Source organism: Taudactylus pleione, unplaced genomic scaffold (genome assembly GCF_031769625.1).
Source record: "Taudactylus pleione unplaced genomic scaffold, aTauple2 ptg000740l, whole genome shotgun sequence".
NCBI classification, from domain to species: Eukaryota; Metazoa; Chordata; class Amphibia; order Anura; family Myobatrachidae; genus Taudactylus; species Taudactylus pleione.
Genome location: NW_028285142.1, coordinates 233,082 through 259,288, shown reverse-complemented (window position 1 = coordinate 259,288; position 26,207 = coordinate 233,082). Strand labels below are relative to the sequence as shown.

General features: G+C 41.9%; 1 protein-coding gene across 1 annotated transcript in view; it reads right to left on the bottom strand.

Moving 5' to 3' along the window:
• Positions 1-5,757: 5,757 nt before the first annotated feature.
• The window catches only part of CLSTN1 (calsyntenin 1), a 168,032-nt gene continuing 147,582 nt past the window's right edge, over positions 5,758-26,207 (bottom strand). Inside the window, exons 17-19 of the mRNA XM_088457161.1 lie at positions 13,045-13,180; positions 9,929-10,113; positions 5,758-8,411 (exon numbers count right to left, since the gene is read on the bottom strand). Coding sequence (XP_088313287.1) covers positions 8,214-8,411; positions 9,929-10,113; positions 13,045-13,180 — 519 coding nt within the window. The 3' untranslated portion in view covers positions 5,758-8,213. The remainder of the gene's footprint in view (positions 8,412-9,928; positions 10,114-13,044; positions 13,181-26,207) is intronic.

Below are 26,207 nucleotides of genomic sequence, written 5' to 3'. Positions count from 1 at the left end.
CAGATTCCAGACGGTGACTGGGGCTCTTGAAAAAGCAGCTTGCCCATTCACCTAGCTGTCACCATCTATTCGAAGCTAACAAACCACCAAGAACAAATTGAGGTCCGGAGGCAGAACAGGCGGTATGTATGGCAGCTGTACATGCAGCACCCCCTGCCTAAATGTCTGAAAGAGAGGCCAGGAGTCTCTGAAAGAGCACCATCAAGGCAGAAACCGGACCATGTAACAAGGAAAGGTGGATGCCTTGAGACAATCCAGATGTAAAAGGAAAGGCAGAACAGAGACGCTGAGACACTACCCAATGTAAGAGTTCCACACCTGGTGGTAAATGACTGCAGTGGACAGTTTGAGCCTGTAGTAGTCTTAATGACATCTGAAGAAAACCCTATTAATCTTAAGATGCTGGTTTCAAGTGCCACACGAACAGCACCAGCCACGGAAAATCAGGATGCAGGAATGGTCCTTAAATTAAATCATCCCACAGTGGTATCGCGTTCAGAATGTTCACATATGTCGCAACCAGTCTGGTGCAATGAGGAGAACCTAGGCCTTTTCCCGCTTGATGCAGCAGATCATATGTGGAAGCATGGAGAAGGGCGGGGACAGTTAAGACACAAGGACCACCGGCCGGTCAGAGCATCAACCAAGACTGCCTAATTATCCCTGGACGGCACCCCATAACACGGAAGCTTCATGTTCAGATTGGATGCCGTGAGGTCGATGTCTGGAAGATTCAAATGCTCCACAATCAGCTTGAACGTGTCCTGGTGTAAGGACCCTGGGTGAAACATGCCAACTGTGGAAGTCTGCTTCCCAGTTGTCCCACCCTGGGATGAAAATTGTGGAAATGGCTGGAAACTTCTCCACCTACCTCATGATCCAGCAGACTATAGACTAAAGATTCTTGGTCCCATCCTGCCGGTTGACATATGCTACAGCCATGACATTATCAGACTGGACCCAAATTAGAGCTGAGCCTGTGTGTGGGCATTCCATTTTGCCAGAAGCTCCAGTACATTAATAGAATGGGCAGTCTGCTCCTTGGGCTCTTGGCCAAAGAGTCACTGCTCCAGCACTGGAGACTGGCACCTGACGGACTGGAATCGGATCCTGGTTACAATTCCAGATGGAGAACTGACAACTCATCGACAGGTTGGGGGAGTGGAGGCACCAAGCCATGGAGTTTCGTGTCAGGAGTGACCAGGGGAATAACTGCTGATAAAGGCAAGGATCAGATTTCCTTCAATGCTGTAGGATATTACGTTGAAGAGCCCTACAATCTTCCTCAGCAACGGCATACAGCGTAGGATGGACACCCAGAATGGGAGCAAAAGAGAGCACCAAAGACTTCTTCTGGCAGACAAGATTCTGACACTGCAAACACGTTGATAGGATGTGTTGAACAGCAGACCCAGGAACACCATCTTCTGCGTCGGGACCAGATTGGATTCGGCCAAGTTGAGATTCCAACTGTTGTTTTGAAGTAGAAATCACCGCCTGCATGTGACTGCTGAGCAAGGGCGCATACAAAGCTTTTACCATCAAGTTGTCCAAATAAGGGATGACAGTAGTCGCACTGTTACATTGGCAGGGGATCAAAGGGGCCATTACACCTTAATGAAAATGGGTGCGGTTGAAGGGCAAAGCCCTAAACTGGAAATTGAGGGACTACCATAACCAGACGCTCATGGCCTCATTCACATGTGTAAATATACATCGTTGATATTGAGCGATATCCAGAAATCACCCCCTCCCCCTTCCGTGGAAGCAATGATGCAAAGAAGAGATTTCAGATTAGAATTTTTTGTACTCTGTGTGGGTACAGCCATTTCAAGTTTAGAATGGGGCGAAATGACCCATCTGGTATCGGCAGAGATGGGATTAAAAGCCCAGCCACCATTGAAGTCCTGGAACCTGTACCACCACACCCAAGGCCAGAAGAGTATACTGTTCATAGCAATGCACTCCACCTAACCTGGTTCTGTGGTAGAGGGATACAAGGTAAAGAAGCTGATGAGGACCCATGAGATCGAGAATGTATGCCCAAATGAGGATACCCCTGACCCATAAGTCCATGACCAACTAGAACCAGACATCCAGGAACAAAAACAGACTGGCACCCACACCCATAGTTCCAAGACCTACACAGAAAGAGTCATGCTGATGGTTTGTTGCCCAGTCATGGACTTGGGCGGTGGGACGCCATGGCTAGATGTCATTTGAAGTGACCAGCTCTGGGGTGCCCCCCATGGACCCTTTAGTGGGCAGAGGCTGAATCCTACTAGAAAACTGAAAGGGCTGAAACCGTCCAACTTTGAGATGGGATTATTGAGAGATACGGACTCTTCCCTCTTGTCACCTGAGTGAAGATATGTTCAAGCTCCAGCCCAAACAGGGACTTCCTCACAAAAGGAACTGCCCCCAACATCTACTTAGACTCGGTCTCCGCCTGCCACTTAGCCAGAGTGACCTCCTGGCCGATATAGACAATGTCAAGATAAGTGAAAGGAGGCAAATCACATCCTAAGAAGCATGACCTACATAGATGGGGGTCTGCTTCAAGTTGTCCACCAGAGCCAGGTGGTCTGATGCACATGTTGTATGGCCTCTGCCAATTGGTCCGACCAGGTAGCCCAGGCCCCCATGGAACTGGCTGGAGAGTTGATGCTGCAAAAGAGAACTAGGACTTAAGCAAAGATTCACACTTATGATCTGTGGGATACTATAAAGTGGCAGAATTTGTTGTGGGAAGGACCGTGGCCTTTGCTATGCGGGTAATAGGTGCATTTACTATAGGAGGGACTTCCCATACTAATGTGTCCAAATCAGAAAACTGGTATGTGTACCTGAATCATGTGGAAAGTTTAAAACGCTTCCCCTAATATGTCCGCAAAATGCACAAATGTAGTTAATATAACAACCGGTTTCTTCTTTGAAAAAAATTAATTCAGAAGGAGCCGCTGAGGCCGGAGGCTCTCCCTCCACTATCTTTAAAGTCTGGGGGTAAGGGTAGATAGCTAGGGCAGTACTGGTGGACAAAGAGTGTGTTAGGGGCAGTGCTCGGGGAAGGGGTCAGGATAGGAGCTGGGGCAGCACAGGGATAAAGAGGGGGCAAGTGTAGATAGCAACTGGGGCAGGGAGGGGGCATGGATAGATAGCACCTGGGGCAGTACTGGGGGAAATAAAGGTTAGGGGCAGGCAGTACTGGGGTAGAGTAGATAGCAGCTGGGACAGTACTGGGGGGGGCAAGGAGGGGGTTAGGGAAAGGCAATACTGGGGGTAGGTAGGGGGTTAGGATAGCAGCTGGGGTAGTGAGGGGTACGGGTAGATAACACTTGAGGCAGTGGTTACCTGTTTTGCTTCTGCTGGAAGCCCTTGGCCGGGTCACTGTTGTCCGCTTGCAGCTCCCTTCTGCCCCATGTGCTGTCCACCTCCTGCATACAGAGAGCTCAGCTGGCTGAAGGAGAGCAGGCTGCTAGAGGGTCCTGGCCCCAATGACAACGCCATTGCAGCCAAATCGCCTCCGGACTTCTATGCAGGTGATGTCACCGTCTTTGATCAGGGACCTGCTTCATCTGCCTCTACTGCCTGCAGGAACTGCGCTAATCTCTGCTGTTGCCTGCCCAGCCTGCAGGAACCGCGCTCCTCTCTACTGCTGCCTGCCCAGCCTGCAGGAACCGCGCTCCTCTCTACTGCTGCCTGCCCAGCCTGCAGGAGCCGCGCTCCTCTCTACTGCTGCCTGCCCAGCCTGCAGGAGCCGCGCTCCTCTCTACTGCTGCCTGCCCAGCCTGTAGGAACCGCGCTCCTCTCTACTGCTGCCTGCCCAGCCTGTAGGAACCGCGCTCCTCTCAGCTGCTGCCCAACCTATGCTGGCTTCCCCACTTTTATTTATTTATTATTTATTTATTAACAGTTTCTTATATAGCGCAGCATATTCCGTTGCGCTTTACAATTGGAAACATTGATAGAACAAAACAGGGTAATAACAGACAGACATAGAGGTAAGAGGGCCCTGCTTGCAAGCTTACAATCTATAGGGAAACAGGCATTGATACACAAGGATAGGTGCTATATATATTGCAATTTGGTCTGGCCAGAATGCAGAGTTTCTTGGTGGGCTGCACTTCTCTTTTTACTCTCCCACATTGCAGATTGCAGAGTCTGGAGAGCACGCTTGCAGGAAGGAGGTGTCGGGACTCAAACAGTGAGGGCGATTGGCTGGGGGGGGGGGGCTGCTGCCCAGTGGTACACACACCGCATCCTGCAGAACCCGATCAGTTTTAAAAACTGGATCCCAAGTTTCCTGTAGTGCGTAAAAACATGCTATAGCGCGTATTTTGCGATTGCTAATTACCTTTGCCCAGGCCGGTAACACCCGGTATCTCAGGACATGCACTGACCGAAAGCCTCGGGCTCACAAGCTTCACAAAAGGGATCCTGCTCCTTGCTACCTGGGGGAGCCTGGAAGATGGGCAGTCCCCGGCTTAGATTTGGGATGTCTATCTCCATTTGCAGACATACTGTAAATAGGTCAGAGACACACAAACAAGGACTATATAACCTGTGTGTATTGGCAAAAAATATATCTTTTTTGTCAATAAACTGTAGACTGTACTTTGTATAAAATGTAAAATCCCTTAGTATAGTATAGTAATGCCATTCCTAGTGTAGCCGGTCACCTATATGCAGATACCTTATCGCTACTACAGTTGTCAGGTTATATGCAAAAACAGACTTTAGGAAAACAAAGTAAACTAACCACACTAACTGAAGGAACACTCTATAAAGAAAAGTGGGTTATAAAGGTAATGTTTTATATAAATATACCCTCCGGGTGCTGCTGCAGGCAGTGAAGTCGGCGTCTGAGGTCAGTAAGGCCGGGAAAGCAGCCGGCAGCGGTGTGGGAAGAACTTCCCTCTGACTCATGGAAGAGTGGGCAAGATGGCGGACGCCAATGGTAAAAGCTGTGCTCCTGGTAATGGCCGCCGGAGAGACCCAGAGCTCAATTAGTAAGCGACTTATACTAATATGGGCCACATAATACAAGCCGCAGCTCCCGGTGGTAATCTGGCAATGAGGGGGCCATCTGTGATAACATGAGCCTTAAACACCCGCAGGTTTCTGGGGACCCGAAGCGGGATGCAGCAGGGGAGACTGGTGCTGTCCTGGTCCTCCACAGCCTGATCCCCATAAGGGGAATCAGGTAACTAAATGCTGTATAAAGGCATTAGGAAAAAAATAACCTAGCTTCAAATTATGTGCGCCTCTCCTGCAGGCACTAAATAAAAAACTGAAATGCTGGAGGAGGGGGGAAGTTTCAGAACCAACAGCTACTTGTGTCTACTCCTCAGCCTCCCTCTAAACCCAGCGTTGCCCAGATGAGACAAAAGAGGAATACTGCGGACACCCCAAAACATTGGGCACCTCTGGTCTCCTTTCATGTTCTAGGTTCTGTAATAGCAGAGAGGCAATGACACATATAAAGGTACATTAATGTCACCGACCTCACTGGGAGCTTAGAAGATCCTTACTTATATATTATAGTATATATTTGTTACCATCATTTCCCACAAGTCACTGCTCCAGAAACTCCTTATTCCTCATCAAGTACTTACATAGAATCAATCTATTTATCCATTATGTCAGCGATGACCTGACCGCGACGTTCCGTTTGGCGGCAGAACTACCTCTCCGTGTTTTCCTTAGTCCAGAGTCGCAGCAGAGCACAACGCAAATAACACAAGACGGGCAGCGGAATTTAGAACCAGATATTTATTGTAGCTTATAGACTGTTCAAACGGACCTATCACCAATATACAAATCTGAAAAGTTAATATCCATAGCGCCTACGTACAGCATCAGCGTTATCGGTCGTGTTACATGACGCATTGGCTTTTATGTCTAAGTACAGCAGCTACAGTGATATTAAAATGGATGGACAGAGCTACACAACATAAACACAGGACAACTGGGAGGAACAAGGTAAAATTCCCCAGGTTACTCCACAGCTAGCAGTTATGTGTATCACGTTATCACAGAAGTCATTAAAACATTATCCCCGTATCTTACGTAAAAATCTAAGAATTTACATTTATGGTAAACAAAGCCTAAGCCAGCTGGTCTGCAGCGCTCGTGTACTGCAGCGCTCGTGTATGTAGGGGGGAGACCCTGACCCCTGTACACCGCTGACCCCTGCTGGTTCAATCTGGTCATTGCTCTACAACTTGCAGCCATCAACTCTCACTTATCTTTCAAGCCTTCTAATGCACCCGTCGTCACACGGCGGTGGTGGTTCCCGCTGCGCGCCAGCGACAGGATTCCCCACGTTCTCAACAATTGTCAAATCATCTAAACCTATTTAAAAAAATTAATCTCGGCCCATATTACAGCGTACAAATAACGCCATTCTAATTAATGACATCGTCCACTTACCTGGCACAAAAACACCTGTTCCTACTTACACCCACATTATCCCCCCAGTGTCAGAGGGTCACACACACCCTGACAGAGGCGGCATCTTGTAACACCCACAAACGGATACTGACTGTTTATATCATGACGGGAGTTTATCAGTGTGCGCAACTTCTTATCCACCTGGCTGCGAGCCGCGGTCTTCCTCGGCCCCTGTGTGCTGCAAGTCTCTCTCCGTAGTGCCAGCTGACAGGAAGTCCCATGTGCGTAGGGTAAAATGCTTCCCCTATAAGGAAACCCTGATTTATAATATTTGCCGGTATTAAAAGGATTTCCAAGTCTCTGGCACATGTATCTGTGACTGTTATTAAATGTCCGTTATATATGTAATCGGTTACGTTACAGAAGTAAGCCTTGACGTCGGCAGTGATTAATAGGAGAACATATTGGATTTCATACGTAATTATCCTTCCTGGCGAGACAGGATTGCGCCAGGAGACCGGTGACCCGCCGCTCTGCAGCTGTAGAGCTTCATGTCACAGCGTGACTTGCAAGTCACAGACTGGCAGGCAATGCTGGGACTTGTAGTTCCACAAGAGCAGGACAATGGCAATTTCTAATTACCAAGCGCTGACCCCTATGGCAGCAGACAGGTGCCGGCGTGTCCGGTTACGTCCAAGCCGCAAACGCCTTTTACTTCTCAGTGATCCCGCTGGTGCCCATAAGAGCATCACCCGACAAAGCCCCTCGCCTGATTCAGAAGTTCATTTATTCTCTTTTTTTTTTTTTTCTTCTTCTTCTTCTTCTTCAAACACAATTTACAGATTTATTATTTTACGCCAGTTTGGGAAATAATAAGAACTTACATGTAAACAATATAGGTAAGGCCCAGCTGGCAGCTTCTGGGCACGAGAGGACATTTCATAGGCCCTGGCACCCTGGCGGTCGGCGCTCTTACCAGGAAGTAGCACGGGGACAGAACAGGAAACTCCCCCACTGGGGGCTAAAAGGTAAAAAGTACCCAAGAGGCATTAATAACGCAAGGGGCGGCAGGCTGCACTCCTGCCCCTCTGAGGTCTGGTGTGCGGGCACCTTGTGGTCATTATAAATACAGGGCATGCCAGACGCTCTGGAGCAAGGATTAAAGCTGACTTGCGCTACCTTGTTTTCTAGCCTGTGAGGCTGCAGACCTCTGCCAGCCATGGAAAAGGGCCTCACTGAGGCTGCGCAAGACTGGCACAGGTGCCAACCGACATTCCATGATCCCAATTCCCTTCACACCACCAACATGGACATAATTACATTAATTCCAACATATTTACAACAAAATATTAAAAAGTCTTTTACTACTTGTACTAGTTGTCTTCTACGTGCCCCCTTTTATGGTCAGCGGAGCAGTTTGCGATGTTGCCCTATTTCGTGAGCTGCTGCCAGGAGAAACTGGCACCTCGGACAGAGAAAGGGTTCCTGGGTGAATTCTGCCAATATCGGACATGCAGTGATTGGGGTAAAAACAAACAATAAAATCACCAGTCTACATGGAGTCCGTGTGCCCCATACGTCAACCCACATGTTTGCAGCTTTAAGAAGAGAAATTAGGAATGAAGAATGAAGTCCAGAAACGGCCGTGTCCCTCCAGTCACTGAGCGACGGAGAGAACCTGGAAGGAGAGTGCAAGATGGATAGAAACACCGACACTGGCCCCAATCACCAGGAGGGCAGTAGAGGGTGCACAGTTTCTCCATGTGTCAGCAGGAAGATGAGTGTGTGCTGTGGTGACTGGGTGGTGATGGCGGTCGGCATCAGTAGGTCAGGGTGGAGTCGTCCCACTCCAGCTGCTGCTGCCGGTTCACGTTCTGCTGGTCCTCTTCCTGCTCGCCCTCCTCTTCCTCGCTGCTTTCCGATTCGGCGCTGGTAATGTCATCATCTTCCCCGTCTTCACTCTCCTCATCGTCATCGTCCTCCTCTTCCTCCTCACTGCTGTGCTGGTCTTCATAGGTCTGAGAGAGAAGATATAAGACTACGGTCATATGGGGAGAAGACCTGAGATACTCCGATTACTGTAACCTGAAGGACACCGGACATCAGTGATTCCACATGGATGAGCCTCTCAGGCCCCGCTAAATAGTATACTCCCATACGTGCTGCAATAAGCCCCCGTACCCAACAATTAATGTTAATGCAGTCTAATCAATCATTATCTTATATGACCAAAATGACTATCGTCAGCCAGCGACATGAACATGACAAGTATCCGCATCATCTCACAGCTAATACTGAGCACTTAGACGGAAAACATTATAACCTATGGGGGCAGAACTACTCATAAATAAGGTTTAGTTTTATTTTAGGGGACAAACAGTTGTAAAAATGTCCTGAATGAGGTTCAGTCACTGGTCAGACAGACTCCTGGACCTCAGAGGACTCACCCGCTAGCCCTGGCCCTCCCAGCCTCCTCCTCACTAGGCAGATCACAGGAGTCTATGTGCAGTAGGGAAGGGACGGGAGGCAGAGAGGGAGGCTCAGTCACTGGTCAGACAGACTCCTGGACCTCAGAGGACTCGCCCGCTAACCCTGGCCCTCCCAGCCTCCTCCTCACTAGGCAGATGACAGGAAAGTCTATGTGCAGTAGGGAAGGGACAGGAGGCAGAGAGGGAGGCTCAGTCTCTGATCAGACAGACTCCTGGTCCTCAGAGGACTCACCCGCTAACCCTGGCCTTCCCAGCCTCCTCCTCACTAGGCAGATGACAGGAGTCTATGTGCAGTAGGGAAGGGACAGGAGGCAGAGAGGGAGGCTCAGTCTCTGATCAGACAGACTCCTGGTCCTCAGAGGACTCGCCCACTAGCCCTGGTCCTCCCAGCCTCCTCCTCACTAGGCAGATGACAGGAGTCTATGTGCAGTAGGGAAGGAACAGGAGGCAGAGAGGGAGGCTCAGTCACTGGTCAGACAGACTCCTGGTCCTCAGAGGACTCACCCGCTAACCCTACTCCTGTCCCAAGTAAAGTCAGACAAATACCATCAGCATTGAGGCTTAGATCATATGTGGCACCCTAACATCTTGCTAGTCCCTCATTGCCTGGGGCAGGTGTATACAGCCTAGTACTAACCACCAGGAGAGACTAATTGTAACATTTCATTTCAAGCACGTACAGAAAACGCTCCATGAGCCTCTCTATGCAAATGAATGATAATTAGTAAGTGACCATGCAGACAATACGCTCCCAGTATTGCAATTCAATTGTTCTGGCGCCCATTAATTATCGCCCTCTTCACACCCTAACAGACCGGGCTTTAGGTGTGCACGGTCCTGGTTAGGGCGCCCTTACCATGGGTTTATTGCACATTTCTTTGCTCGCACCCTCCTGAGGCTGCAACAGAAATGCCGACACCAGTGGTTATCGCGCTCAGACGGAGCATCAATTGAATTGCTCCACCGGGCAGCTTAAAAGAATAGCCGCTGCCTAAACAATGAAATCACCCCCCTGTGAGCTACTGATAGAGATCAGCATCACTTACCTCCATGGGATTTACAGTAATGGTGAGAGCGGAGTCATCCCAGTCCATCTCATTCTCCTTGCCGCCCTCTTGGTCTCTGATGGTGCGCTGGTGAGCGGCGCGGATGCGGAACACTCCCAGAATGATCATGAAGACGAGGAAACTCACACAGACCACGATAACAATGGTCGCCGCACTGGGAACAACTGTGGAGGAGAAGATACAGTAAGCTGGACTGCAGTCACCTACCCAGCGTCTCGTCCATTTCCACCCTGCATGGCCACAAGTACGTGACACCACCTATAATTAATGCGGTGTGCTGAGCCGTTACAGACATACCCTTCCCCATAGTCACACATTAGCAGTAGGGTCAGTGTGGCACTGCCATAGGATGCCATCTCACCAAGCAGGCAGGTCATCACACTTCTGCCTCAGGCACCTGTAAGTGTGGTTAGTGGACACGTCTGCAGAGGGAGGGGTCTACAATAGTCACATCCACATTCATATGTACTAAATACTATATAGAGAGGCTACAATAATTGCTTTTGCCATACCCAACAAATACTGAGAATCAGATATAACACAATAAAATAAACACCATTTTCAACAGCCTCTCACAACACAACTTCCACACTCTGACACTGGCAGGAACCCGGATAAGAACGTGGCCAATAGTTCCGATCAGACATTTATCTGTCCTGTCAGGCAGGTCCAGTAATCTGTGACACAATCACGGTATATCACTTACTGGCAATCCTACCACTATAGCAGCAGAGGGCGCTATCTCCCAGCAAGTGAATCAGAATTAGTGTGACAGGAGTACCTTTAGCTGGGGGCAGGATACGGATATTTCCAGTTCACAAATCCAGATTCTTAAGGAGGCAATCAAACATATTACGCTATCAGACATATAAGGACGCTATCAAATATATAACACTATCAGATATATAAGGACGCTATCATATATATAACACTATCAGATATATAAGGACGCTATCAGATATATAACACTATCAGATATATAAGGACGCTATCAGATATATAACACTATCAGATATATAAGGACGCTATCAGATATATAACACTATCAGATATATAACACTATCATATATATAACACTATCAGATATATAAGGACGCTATCATATATATAACACTATCAGATATATAAGGACGCTATCAGATATATAACACTATCAGATATATAAGGACGCTATCAGATATATAACACTATCAGATATATAACACTATCAGATATATAAGGACGCTATCAGATATATAACACTATCAGATATATAACACTATCAGATATATAAGGACGCTATCATATATATAACACTATCAGATATATAAGGACGCTATCAGATATATAACACTATCAGATATATAAGGACGCTATCAGATATATAACACTATCAGATATATAACACTATCAGATATATAAGGACGCTATCAGATATATAACACTATCAGATATATGACGCTATCAGATATATAAGGACGCTATCAGATATATAACACTATCATATATATAACACTATCAGATATATAAGGACGCTATCATATATATAACACTATCAGATATATAAGGACGCTATCAGATATATAACACTATCAGATATATAAGGACGCTATCAGATATATAACACTATCAGATATATAACACTATCAGATATATAACACTATCAGATATATAAGGACGCTATCATATATATAACACTATCAGATATATAAGGACGCTATCAGATATATAACACTATCAGATATATAAGGACGCTATCAGATATATAACACTATCAGATATATAACACTATCAGATATATAAGGACGCTATCAGATATATAACACTATCAGATATATAACACTATCATATATATAACACTATCAGATATATAAGGACGCTATCATATATATAACACTATCAGATATATAAGGACGCTATCAGATATATAACACTATCAGATATATAAGGACGCTATCAGATATATAACACTATCAGATATATAACACTATCAGATATATAAGGACGCTATCAGATATATAACACTATCAGATATATGACGCTATCAGATATATAAGGACGCTATCAGATATATAACACTATCATATATATAAGGACGCTATCATATATATAACACTATCAGATATATAAGGACGCTATCAGATATATAACACTATCAGATATATAAGGACGCTATCAGATATATAACACTATCAGATATATAACACTATCAGATATATAACACTATCAGATATATAACACTATCAGATATATAAGGACGCTATCAGATATATAACACTATCAGATATATAAGGACGCTATCAGATATATAAGGACGCTAACAGATATATAACACTATTAGATATATAACACTATCAGATATATAAGGACGCTATCAGATATATAAGGACGCTATCAGATATATAAGGACGCTATTAAATATATAACACTATCAGATATATAACACTATCAGATATATAAGGACGCTATCAGATATATAACACTATCAGATATATAACACTATCAGATATATAAGGAAGCTATCAGATATATAACACTATCAGATATATAACACTATCAGATATATAAGGACGCTATCAGATATATAACACTATCAGATATATAAGGACGCTATCAAATATATAACACTATCAAATATATAACACTATCAGAAATATAAGGACGCTATCAGATATATAACACTATCAGATATATAAGGACGCTATCAGATATATAAGGACGCTATCAGATATATAAGGACGCTATCAGATATATAACACTATCAGATATATAAGGAAGCTATCAGATATATAACACTATCAGATATATAGCACTATCAAATATATAACACTATCAAATATATAACACTATCAGATATATAACACTATCAGATATATAACACTATCAGATATATAACACTATCAGATATATAACACTATCAGATATATAACACTATCAGATATATAACACTATCAGATATATAACACTATCAGATATATAACACTATCAGATATATAACACTATCAGATATATAACACTATCAGATATATAACACTATCAGATAGACTGTATAACCCATCCATGTTATGTGCTGAGCACACAACATAACATGGAATGGTTATATATCTGTAACGCACCTGAGGTTGGGTGAGGATTGGCCAGGTTGTGTCCGGACAGGTCGACAAAGGAATGGTGCACGGGATGGACAAACTGTGGTTGCGCGGCGATGTGATTTGGGGCCTCTGCGGGGCTGGCGGTGTGTATCACATTCACCTGTAATAAGGAAACATATACCATAAAATACAGAGTCACACATCTCTAACAGCCCCGCGCCATATGTCACAGGCATGGTCATAGCATTAACACGGGATATAGTCGGCATCTGGGATGAAGGTGGTATGAACACGGCGCCGTAATCCCAACAGGTCGGGATCCCGGCACCAATATCCAGACCGCCAGCATCCCGGAGGTAAGTATCGGGGTGTTAGGGAGAGGTTGGGGTTAGGCACCGGGAAGGGGGTGTTAGGATTAGGATGCGGGGAGGGGAAGGTAAGGCTTGGGCACTAGGTTAGGCACCAGGGATGGAAAGTTAGGGTAGGGGTTAGGAAAATACTTGCGTGCGTTCCCATGGCTGTCGGGATTCTGGCTGTCGGGATTCTGACCAGCGCCATCCAGACAGCCAGGATTTCATACCCAACCGCATTAACACACGTGTATAATGATCAGCTGCTGCCTGTAGCTGGACACGTCTGTAAGACTTTGCCCCCACGTACAGGGGTGGTCTCATATCTAATGCCCTTCATGTAGTGTGTGGTCTCTGTATGGTTGCGCTATAGAAGATACGGTCATTTCCAGGCGGCCAAAGGGAGACGGGAACATGAGAAATTATATCTGATCATTAAAGCTGAACTAAACAACTCAAACTGTGTATAATGTATAATATGGGAATAATAATAACCGTGTAACTCCCATGTAAGAGGCGGCTATATAATGTATAATATGGGAATAATAATAACCGTGTAACTCCGATGTAAGAGGCGGCTGTATAATGTATAATATGAGAATAATAACAGTGTAACTCAGATGTAATAGGCGGCTGTATAATGTATAATATGGGAATAATAACCGTGTAACTCCCATATAAGAGGCGGCTGTATAATGTATAATATGGGAATAATAACGGTGTAACTCCCATGTAAGAGGCGGCTGTATAATGTATAATATGGGAATAATAACGGTGTAACTGCCATGTAAGAGGCGGCTGTATAATGTATAATATGGGAATAATAACGGTGTAACTCCCATGTAAGAGGCGGCTGTATAATTTATAATATGGGAATAATAACGGTGTAACTCCCATGTAAGAGGCGGCTGTATAATGTATAACATGGGAATAATAACGGTGTAACTCCCATATAAAAGGCGGCTGTATAATGTATAATATGAGAATAAAAACCGTGTAACTCCCATGTAAGAGGCGGCTGTATAATGTATAACATGGGAATAATAATAACGGTGTAACTCCCATGTAAGAGGCGGCTGTATAATGTATAATATGGGAATAATAACAGTGTAACTCCCATGTAAGAGGCGGCTGTATAATGTATAATATGGGAATAATAACGGTGTAACTCCCATGTAAGAGGGGGCTGTATAATGTATAATATGGGAATAATAACCGTGTAACTCCCATGTAAGAGGCGGCTGTATAATGTATAATATGGGAATAATAACGGTGTAACTCCCATGTAAGAGGCGGCTGTATAATGTATAATATGGGAATAATAACCGTGTAACTCCCATGTAAGAGGCGGCTGTATAATGTATAATATGGGAATAATAACCGTGTAACTCCCATGTAAGAGGCGGCTGTATAATGTATAATATGGGAATAATAACCGTGTAGCTCCCATGTAATAGGCGGCTGTATAATATGGGAATAATAACCGTGTAACTCCCATGTAAGAGGCGGCTGTATAAAGTATAACATGGGAATAATAATAACGGTGTAACTCCCATGTAAGAGGCGGCTGTATAATGTATAATACGGGAATAATAACGGTGTAACTCCCATGTAAGAAGCGGCTGTATAATGTATAATACGGGAATAATAACCGTGTAACTCCCATGTAATAGGCGGCTGTATAATGTATAATACGGGAATAATAACGGTGTAACTCCCATGTAATAGGCAGCTGTATAATGTATAATATGAGAATAATAACGGTGTAACTCCCATGTAATAGGCGGCTGTATAATGTATAATATGGGAATAATAACCGTGTAACTCCCATGTAAGAGGCGGCTGTATAATGTACAATATAGGCATAATACCCGTGTAACTCCCATGTAAGAGGCGGCTGTATAATGTATAACATGGGAATAATAATAACGGTGTAACTCCCATGTAAGAGCGGCTGTATAATGTATAATATGGGAATAATAACCGTGTAACTCCCATGTAAGAGGCGGCTGTATAATGTATAATATGGGAATAATAACGGTGTAACTCCCATGTAAGAGGCGGCTGTATAATGTATAATATGAGAATAATAACCGTGTAACTCCCATGTAATAGGCGGCTGTATAATGTATAATATGGGAATAATAACCGTGTAACTCCCATGTAATAGGCGGCTGTATAATGTATAACATGGGAATAATAACGGTGTAACTCCCATGTAAGAGGCGGCTGTATAATGTATAATATGGGAATAATAACCGTGTAACTCCCATGTAATAGGCGGCTGTATAATGTATAACATGGGAATAATAATAACGGTGTAACTCCCATGTAAGAGGCGGCTGTATAATGTATAACATGGGAATAATAATAACGGTGTAACTCCCATGTAAGAGGCGGCTGTATAATGTATAATATGGGAATAATAACCGTGTAACTCCCATGTAATAGGCGGCTGTATAATGTATAACATGGGAATAATAATAACGGTGTAACTCCCATGTAATAGGCGGCTGTATAATGTATAACATGGGAATAATAATAACGGTGTAACTCCCATGTAAGAGGCGGCTGTATAATGTATAATATGGGAATAATAACCGTGTAACTCCCATGTAAGAGGCGGCTGTATAATGTATAATATGGGAATAATAACCGTGTAACTCCCATGTAAGAGGCGGCTGTATAATGTATAATACGGGAATAATAACGGTGTAACTCCCATGTAAGAGGCGGCTGTATAATGTATAATATGGGAATAATAGCGGTGTAACTCCCATGTAAGAGGCGGCTGTATAAAGTATAACATGGGAATAATAATAACGGTGTAACTCCCATGTAAGAGGCGGCTGTATAATGTATAATATGGGAATAATAACGGTGTAACTCCCATGTAAGAGGCGGCTGTATAATGTATAATATGGGAATAATATCTGTGTAACTCCCATATAAGAGGCGGCTGTATAATATATAATATGGGAGTAATAACGGTGTAACTCCCATGTAAGAGGCGGCTGCATAATGTATAATATGAGAATAATAACCGTGTAACTCCCATGTAAGAGGCGGCAGTATAATGTATAACATGGGAATAATAATAACGGTGTAACTCCCATGTAAAAGGCGGCTGTATAATGTATAACATGGGAATAATAATAACGGTGTAACTCCCATGTAAGAGGCGGCAGTATAATGTATAATATGGGAATAATAACCGTGTAACTCCCATGTAAGAGGCGGCTGTATAATGTATAATATGGGAATAATAACGGTGTAACTCCCATGTAAGAGGCGGCAGTATAATGTATAATATGGGAATAATAACCGTGTAACTCCCATGTAAGAGGCGGCTGTATAATGTATAATATGGGAATAACAACGGTGTAACTCCCATGTAAGAGGCGGCTGTATAATGTATAATATGAGAATAATAACCGTGTAACTCCCATATAAGAGGCGGCTGTATAATGTATAATATGGGAATAATAACGGTGTAACTCCCATGTAAGAGGCGGCAGTATAATGTATAATATGGGAATAATAACGGTGTAACTCCCATGTAAGAGGCGGCAGTATAATGTATAATGTGGGAATAATAACGGTGTAACTCCCATGTAAGAGGCGGCTGTATAATGTATAATATGGGAATAATAACCGTGTAACTCCCATGTAAGAGGCGGCTGTATAATGTATAATATGGGAATAATAACGGTGTAACTCCCATGTAAGAGGCGGCTGTATAATGTATAATATGAGAATAATAACCGTGTAACTCCCATGTAATAGGCGGCTGTATAATGTATAATATGGGAATAATAACCGTGTAACTCCCATGTAAGAGGCGGCTGTATAATGCATAACATGGGAATAACAATAACGGTGTAACTCCCATGTAAGAAGCGGCTGTATAATGTATAATATGAGAATAATAACGGTGTAACTCCCATGTAAGAGGCGGCTGTATAATGTATAACATGGGAATAATAATAACGGTGTAAATCCCATGTAAGAGGCGGCTGTATAATGTATAACATGGAAATAATAATAACGGTGTAACTCCCATGTAATAGGCGGCTGTATAATGTATAATATGGGAATAATAACCGTGTAACTCCCATGTAAGAGGCGGCTGTATAATATGGGGATAATAACCGTGTAACTCCCATGTAAGAGGCGGCTGTATAATATGGGAATAATAACCGTGTAACTCCCATGTAAGAGGCGGCTGTATAATGTATAATATGGGAATAATAACGGTGTAACTCCCATGTAAGAGGCGGCTGTATAATGTATAATGTGGGAATAATAAAGGTGTAACTCCCATGTAAGAGGGGGCTGTATAATGTATAATATGGGAATAATAACCGTGTAACTCCCATGTAAGAGGCGCCTGTATAATGTATAATATGGGAATAATAACCGTGTAACTCCCATGTAAGAGGCGGCTGTATAATGTATAATATGGGAATAATAACCGTGTAACTCCCATGTAAGAGGCGGCTGTATAATGTATAATATGGGAATAATAACGGTGTAACTCCCGTGTAAGAGGCGGCTGTATAATGTATAATATGAGAATAATAACCATGTAACTCCCATGTAATAGGCGGCTGTATAATGTATAATATGGGAATAATAACCGTGTAACTCCCATGTAAGAGGCGGCTGTATAATGTATAATATGGGAATAATAACGGTGTAACTCCCGTGTAAGAGGGGGCTGTATAATGTATAATATGGGAATAATAACCGTGTAACTCCCATGTAAGAGGCGGCTGTATAATGTATAATACGGGAATAATAACGGTGTAACTCCCATGTAAGAGGCGGCTGTATAATGTATAATATGAGAATAATAACCATGTAACTCCCATGTAATAGGCGGCTGTATAATGTATAATATGGGAATAATAATCGTGTAACTCCCATGTAAGAGGCGGCTGTATAATGTATAATATGGGAATAATAACGGTGTAACTCCCATATAAGAGGCGGCTGTATAATGTATAATATGGGAATAATAATAACGGTGTAACTCCCATGTAAGAGGCGGCTGTATAATGTATAATATGGGAATAATAACCGTGTAACTCCCATGTAAGAGGCGGCTGTATAATGTATAACATGGGAATAATAATAACGGTGTAACTCCCATGTAATAGGCGGCTGTATAATGTATAACATGGGAATAATAATAACGGTGTAACCCCCATGTAAGAGGCGGCTGTATAATGTATAATATGGGAATAATAACCGTGTAACTCCCATGTAAGAGGCGGCTGTATAATGTATAATGTGGGAATAATAACGGTGTAACTCCCATGTAAGAGGCGGCTGTATAATGTTTAATATGGGAATAATAACGGTGTAACTCCCATGTAAGAGGCGGCTGTATAATGTATAACATGGGAATAATAATAACGGTGTAACTCCCATGTAAGAGGCGGCTGTATAATGTATAACATGGGAATAATAATAACGGTGTAACTCCCATGTAAGAGGCGGCTGTATAATGTATAATATGGGAATAATAACGGTGTAACTCCCGTGTAAGAGGCGGCTGTATAATGTATAATATGAGAATAATAACCATGTAACTCCCATGTAATAGGCGGCTGTATAATGTATAATATGGGAATAATAACCGTGTTACTCCCATGTAATAGGCGGCTGTATAATGTATAACATGGGAATAATAACGGTGTAACTCCCATGTAAGAGGCGGCTGTATAATGTATAATATGGGAATAATAACCGTGTAACTCCCATGTAATAGGCGGCTGTATAATGTATAACATGGGAATAATAATAACGGTGTAACTCCCATGTAATAGGCGGCTGTATAATGTATAACATGGGAATAATAATAACGGTGTAACCCCCATGTAAGAGGCTGCTGTATAATGTATAATATGGGAATAATAACCGTGTAACTCCCATGTAAGAGGCGGCTGTATAATGTATAATATGGGAATAATAACGGTTTAACTCCCATATAAGAGGCGGCTGTATAATGTATAATATGGGAATAATAACGGTGTAACTCCCATGTAATAGGCGGCTGTATAATGTATAACATGGGAATAATAATAACGGTGTAACCCCCATGTAAGAGGCTGCTGTATAATGTATAATATGGGAATAATAACCGTGTAACTCCCATGTAAGAGGCGGCTGTATAATGTATAATATGGGAATAATAACGGTGTAACTCCCATGTAAGAGGCGGCTGTATAATGTATAATATGGGAATAATAACGGTTTAACTCCCATATAAGAGGCGGCTGTATAATGTATAATATGGGAATAATAACGGTGTAACTCCCATGTAAGAGGCGGCTGTATAATGTATAATATGAGAATAATAACCGTGTAACTCTCATGTAAGAGGCGGCTGTATAATGTATAACATGGGAATAATAATAACGGTGTAACTCCCATGTAAGAGGCGGCTGTATAATGTATAACATGGGAATAATAATAACGGTGTAACTCCCATGTAAGAGGCGGCTGTATAATGTATAATATGGGAATAATAATAACGGTGTAACTCCCATGTAAGAGGCGGCTGTATAATGTATAATATGGGAATAATAACGGTGTAACTCCCATGTAAGAGGCGGCTGTATAATGTATAATATGGGAATAATAACGGTGTAACTCCCATGTAAGAGGCGGCTGTATAATGTATAATATGGGAATAATAACCGTGTAACTCCCATGTAAGAGGCGGCTGTATAATATGGGAATAATAACCGTGTAACTCCCAAGTAAGAGGCGGCTGTATAATGTATAATATGGGAATAATAACCGTGTAACTCCCATGTAAGAGGCGGCTGTATAATGTATAATATGAGAATAATAACGGTGTAACTCCCATGTAAGAGGCGGCTGTGTAATGTATAATATGGGAATAATAACCGTGTAACTCCCATGTAATAGGCGGCTGTATAATGTATAATATGGGAATAATAATAGTGTAACTCCCATGTAAGAGGCGGCTGTATAATGTATAATATGAGAATAATAACCGTGTAACTCCCATGTAATAGGCGGCTGTATAATGTATAACATGGGAATAATAATAACGGTGTAACTCCCATGTAAGAGGCGGCTGTATAATGTATAATATGGGAATAATAATAACGGTGTAACTCCCATGTAAGAGGCGGCTGTATAATGTATAATATGGGAATAATAACCGTGTAACTCCCATGTAAGAGGCGGCTGTATAATGTAGAATAAGGGAATAATAACCGTGTAACTCCCATGTAAGAGGCGGCTGTATAATGTATAATATTGGAATAATAACGGTGTAACTCCGATGTAAGAGGCGGCTGTATAATGTATAATATGGGAATAATACCGGTGTAACTCCCATATAAGAGGCGGCTGTATAATGTATAATATGGGAATAATAACGGTGTAACTCCCATGTAAGAGGCGGCTGTATAATGTATAATATGAGAATAATAACCGTGTAACTCCCATATAAGAGGCGGCTTTATAATGTATAATATGGGAATAATAACGGTGTAACTCCCATGTAAGAGGCGGCTGTATAATGTATAATATGGGAATAATAACGGTGTAACTCCCATGTAAGAGGGGGCTGTATAATATGGGAATAATAACGGTGTAACTCCCATATAAGAGGCGGCTGTATAATGTATAATATGGGAATAATAACGGTGTAACTCCCATGTAAGAGGGGGCTGTATAATATGGGAATAATAACGGTGTAACTCCCATATAAGAGGCGGCTGTATAATGTATAATATGGGAATAATAACGGTGTAACTCCCATGTAAGAGGCGGCTGTATAATGTATAATATGGGAATAATAACGGTGTAACTCCCATATAAGAATCGGCTGTATAATGTATAATATGAGAATAATAACGGTGTAACTCCCATGTAAGAGGCGGCTGTATAATGTATAATATGAGAATAATAACGGTGTAACTCCCATATAAGAGGCGGCTGTATAATGTATAATATGGGAATAATAACGGTGTAACTCCCATGTAAGAGGCGGCTGTATAATGTATAATATGGGAATAATAACCATGTAACTCCCATGTAAGAGGCGGCTGTATAATATGGGAATAATAACCGTGTAACTCCCATGTAAGAGGCGGCTGTATAATGTATAATATGGGAATAATAACCGTGTAACTCCCATGTAAGAGGCGGCTGTATAATGTATAATATGAGAATAATAACGGTGTAACTCCCATGTAAGAGGCGGCTGTATAATGTATAATATGGGAATAATAACTGTGTAACTCCCATGTAATAGGCGGCTGTATAATGTATAATATGGGAATAATAACGGTGTAACTCCCATGTCTAAGAGGCGGCTGTATAATGTATAATATAGGCATAATAACCGGGTAACTCCCGTGTAAGAGGCGGCTGTATAATGTATAATATAGGAATAATAACGATGTAACTCCTATATAAGAGGCGGCTGTATAATGTATAATATGAGAATAATAACGGTGTAACTCCCATGTAATAGGCGGCTGTATAATGTATAACATGGGAACAATAATAATGGTGTAACTCCCATGTAAGAGGCGGCTGTATAATGTATAATATGGGAAAAATAATAACGGTGTAACTCCCATGTAAGAGGCGGCTGTATAATGTATAATATGGGAATAATAACCGTGTAACTCCCATGTAATAGGCGGCTGTATAATGTATAACATGGGAATAATAATAACGGTGTAACTCCCATGTAAGAGGCGGCTGTATAATGTATAACATGGGAATAATAATAACGGTGTAACTCCCATGTAAGAGGCGGCTGTATAATGAATAATATGAGAATAATAACCGTGTAACTCCCATGTAAGAGGCAGCTGTATAATGTATAATATGGGAATAATAATAACGGTGTAACTCCCATGTAAGAGGCGGCTGTATAATGTATAATATGGGAATAATAACGGTGTAACTCCCATGTAAGAGGGGGCTGTATAATGTATAATATGGGAATAATAACCGTGTAACTCCCATGTAAGAGGCGGCTGTATAATGTATAATATGGGAATAATAATGGTGTAACTCCCATGTAAGAGGAGGCTGTATAATGTATAATATGGGAATAATAACGGTGTAACTCCCAAGTAAGAGGCGGCTGTATAATGTATAATATGGGAATAATAACCGTGTAACTCCCATGTAAGAGGCGGCTGTATAATGTAGAATATGGGAATAATAACCGTGTAACTCCCATGTAAGAGGCGGCTGTATAATGTATAATATTGGAATAATAACGGTGTAACTCCGATGTAAGAGGCGGCTGTATAATGTATAATATGGGAATAATAACGGTGTAACTCCCATATAAGAGGCGGCTGTATAATGTATAATATGGGAATAATAACGGTGTAACTCCCATGTAAGAGGGGGCTGTATAATATGGGAATAATAACGGTGTAACTCCCATATAAGAGGCGGCTGTATAATGTATAATATGGGAATAATAACGGTGTAACTCCCATGTAAGAGGCGGCTGTATAATGTATAATATGGGAATAATAACGGTGTAACTCCCATATAAGAATCGGCTGTATAATGTATAATATGAGAATAATAACGGTGTAACTCCCATGTAAGAGGCGGCTGTATAATGTATAATATGAGAATAATAACCGTGTAACTCCCATATAAGAGGCGGCTGTATAATGTATAATATGGGAATAATAACCGTGTAACTCCCATGTAAGAGGCGGCTGTATAATGTATAATATGGGAATAATAACCGTGTAACTCCCATGTAAGAGGCGGCTGTATAATATGGGAATAATAACCGTGTAACTCCCATGTAAGAGGCGGCTGTATAATGTATAATATGGGAATAATAACCGTGTAACTCCCATGTAAGAGGCGGCTGTATAATGTATAATATGAGAATAATAACGGTGTAACTCCCATTTAAGAGGCGGCTGTATAATGTATAATATGGGAATAATAACCGTGTAACTCCCATGTAATAGGCGGCTGTATAATGTATAATATGGGAATAATAACGGTGTAACTTCCATGTCTAAGAGGCGGCTGTATAATGTATAATATAGGCATAATAACCGTGTAACTCCCATGTAAGAGGCGGCTGTATAATGTATAATATGGGAATAATAACGGTGTAACTCCCATATAAGAGGCGGCTGTATAATGTATAATATGAGAATAATAACCGTGTAACTCCCATGTAATAGGCGGCTGTATAATGTATAACATGGGAATAATAATAACGGTGTAACTCCCATGTAAGAGGCGGCTGTATAATGTACAACATGGGAATAATAATAACGGTGTAACTCCCATGTAAGAGGCGGCTGTATAATGTATAATATGGGAATAATACCGGTGTAACTCCCATATAAGAGGTGGCTGTATAATGTATAACATGGGAACAATAATAACGGTGTAACTCCCATGTAAGAGGCGGCTGTATAATGTATAATATGGGAATAATAATAACGGTGTAACTGCCATGTAAGAGGCGGCTGTATAATGTATAATATGGGAATAATAACGGTGTAACTCCCATGTAAGAGGCGGCTGTATAATGTATAATATGGGAATAATAACCGTGTAACTCCTATGTAATAGGCGGCTGTATAATGTATAACATGGGAATAATAATAACGGTGTAACTCCCATGTAAGAGGCGGCTGTATAATGTATAATATGGGAATAATAACCGTGTAACTCCTATGTAATAGGCGGCTGTATAATGTACAACATGGGAATAATAATAACGGTGTAACTCCCATGTAAGAGGCGGCTGTACAATGAATAATATGAGAATAATAACCGTGTAACTCCCATGTAAGAGGCGGCTGTATAATGTATAATATGGGAATAATAATAACCGTGTAACTCCCATGTAAGAGGCGGCTGTATAATGTATAATATGGGAATAATAACGGTGTAACTCCCATGTAAGAGGGGGCTGTATAATGTATAATATGGGAATAATAACCGTGTAACTCCCATGTAAGAGGCGGCTGTATAATGTATAATATGGGAATAATAACGGTGTAACTCCCATGTAAGAGGCGGCTGTATAATGTATAATATGGGAATAATAACGGTGTAACTCCCATGTAAGAGGCGGCTGTATAATGTATAATATGGGAATAATAACGGTGTAACTCCCATGTAAGAGGCGGCTGTATAATGTATAATATGAGAATAATAACCGTGTAACTCCCATGTAAGTGGCGGCTGTATAATGTATAACATGGGAATAATAATATCTGTGTAACTCCCATGTAAGAGGCGGCTGTATAATGTATAATATGGGAATAATAACGATGTAACTCCCATGTAAGAGGCGGCTGTATAATGTATAATATGGGAATAATAACGATGTAACTCCCATGTAAGAGGCGGCTGTATAATGTATAATATGGGAATAATAACGGTGTAACTCCCATGTAAGAGGGGGCTGTATAATGTATAATATGGGAATAATAACCGTGTAACTCCCATGTAAGAGGCGGCTGTATAATGTATAATATGTGAATAATAACGATGTAACTCCCATGTAAGAGGCGGCTGTATAATGTATAATATGGGAATAATAACGGTGTAACTCCCATGTAAGAGGCGGCTGTATAATGTACAATATGAGAATAATAACCGTGTAACTCCCATGTAATAGGTGGCTGTATAATGTATAACATGGGAACAATAATAACGGTGTAACTCCCATGTAAGAGGCGGCTGTATAATGTATAATATGGGAATAATAACCATGTAACTCCCATGTAAGAGGCGGCTGTATAATATGGGAATAATAACCGTGTAACTCCCATGTAAGAGGCGGCTGTATAATGTATAATATGGGAATAATAACCGTGTAACTCCCATGTAAGAGGCGGCTGTATAATGTATAATATGAGAATAATAACGGTGTAACTCCCATGTAAGAGGCGGCTGTATAATGTATAATATGGGAATAATAACTGTGTAACTCCCATGTAATAGGCGGCTGTATAATGTATAATATGGGAATAATAACGGTGTAACTCCCATGTCTAAGAGGCGGCTGTATAATGTATAATATAGGCATAATAACCGGGTAACTCCCGTGTAAGAGGCGGCTGTATAATGTATAATATAGGAATAATAACGATGTAACTCCTATATAAGAGGCGGCTGTATAATGTATAATATGAGAATAATAACCGTGTAACTCCCATGTAATAGGCGGCTGTATAATGTATAACATGGGAACAATAATAACGGTGTAACTCCCATGTAAGAGGCGGCTGTATAATGTATAATATGGGAAAAATAATAACGGTGTAACCCCCATGTAAGAGGCGGCTGTATGATGTATAATATGGGAATAATAACGGTGTAACTCCCATGTAAGAGGCGGCTGTATAATGTATAATATGGGAATAATAACGGTGTAACTCCCATGTAAGAGGCGGCTGTATAATGTATAACATGGGAATAATAATAACGGTGTAACTCCCATGTAAGAGGCGGCTGTATAATGAATAATATGAGAATAATAACCGTGTAACTCCCATGTAAGAGGCAGCTGTATAATGTATAATATGGGAATAATAATAACGGTGTAACTCCCATGTAAGAGGCGGCTGTATAATGTATAATATGGGAATAATAACGGTGTAACTCCCATGTAAGAGGGGGCTGTATAATGTATAATATGGGAATAATAACCGTGTAACTCCCATGTAAGAGGCGGCTGTATAATGTATAATATGGGAATAATAATGGTGTAACTCCCATGTAAGAGGAGGCTGTATAATGTATAATATGGGAATAATAACGGTGTAA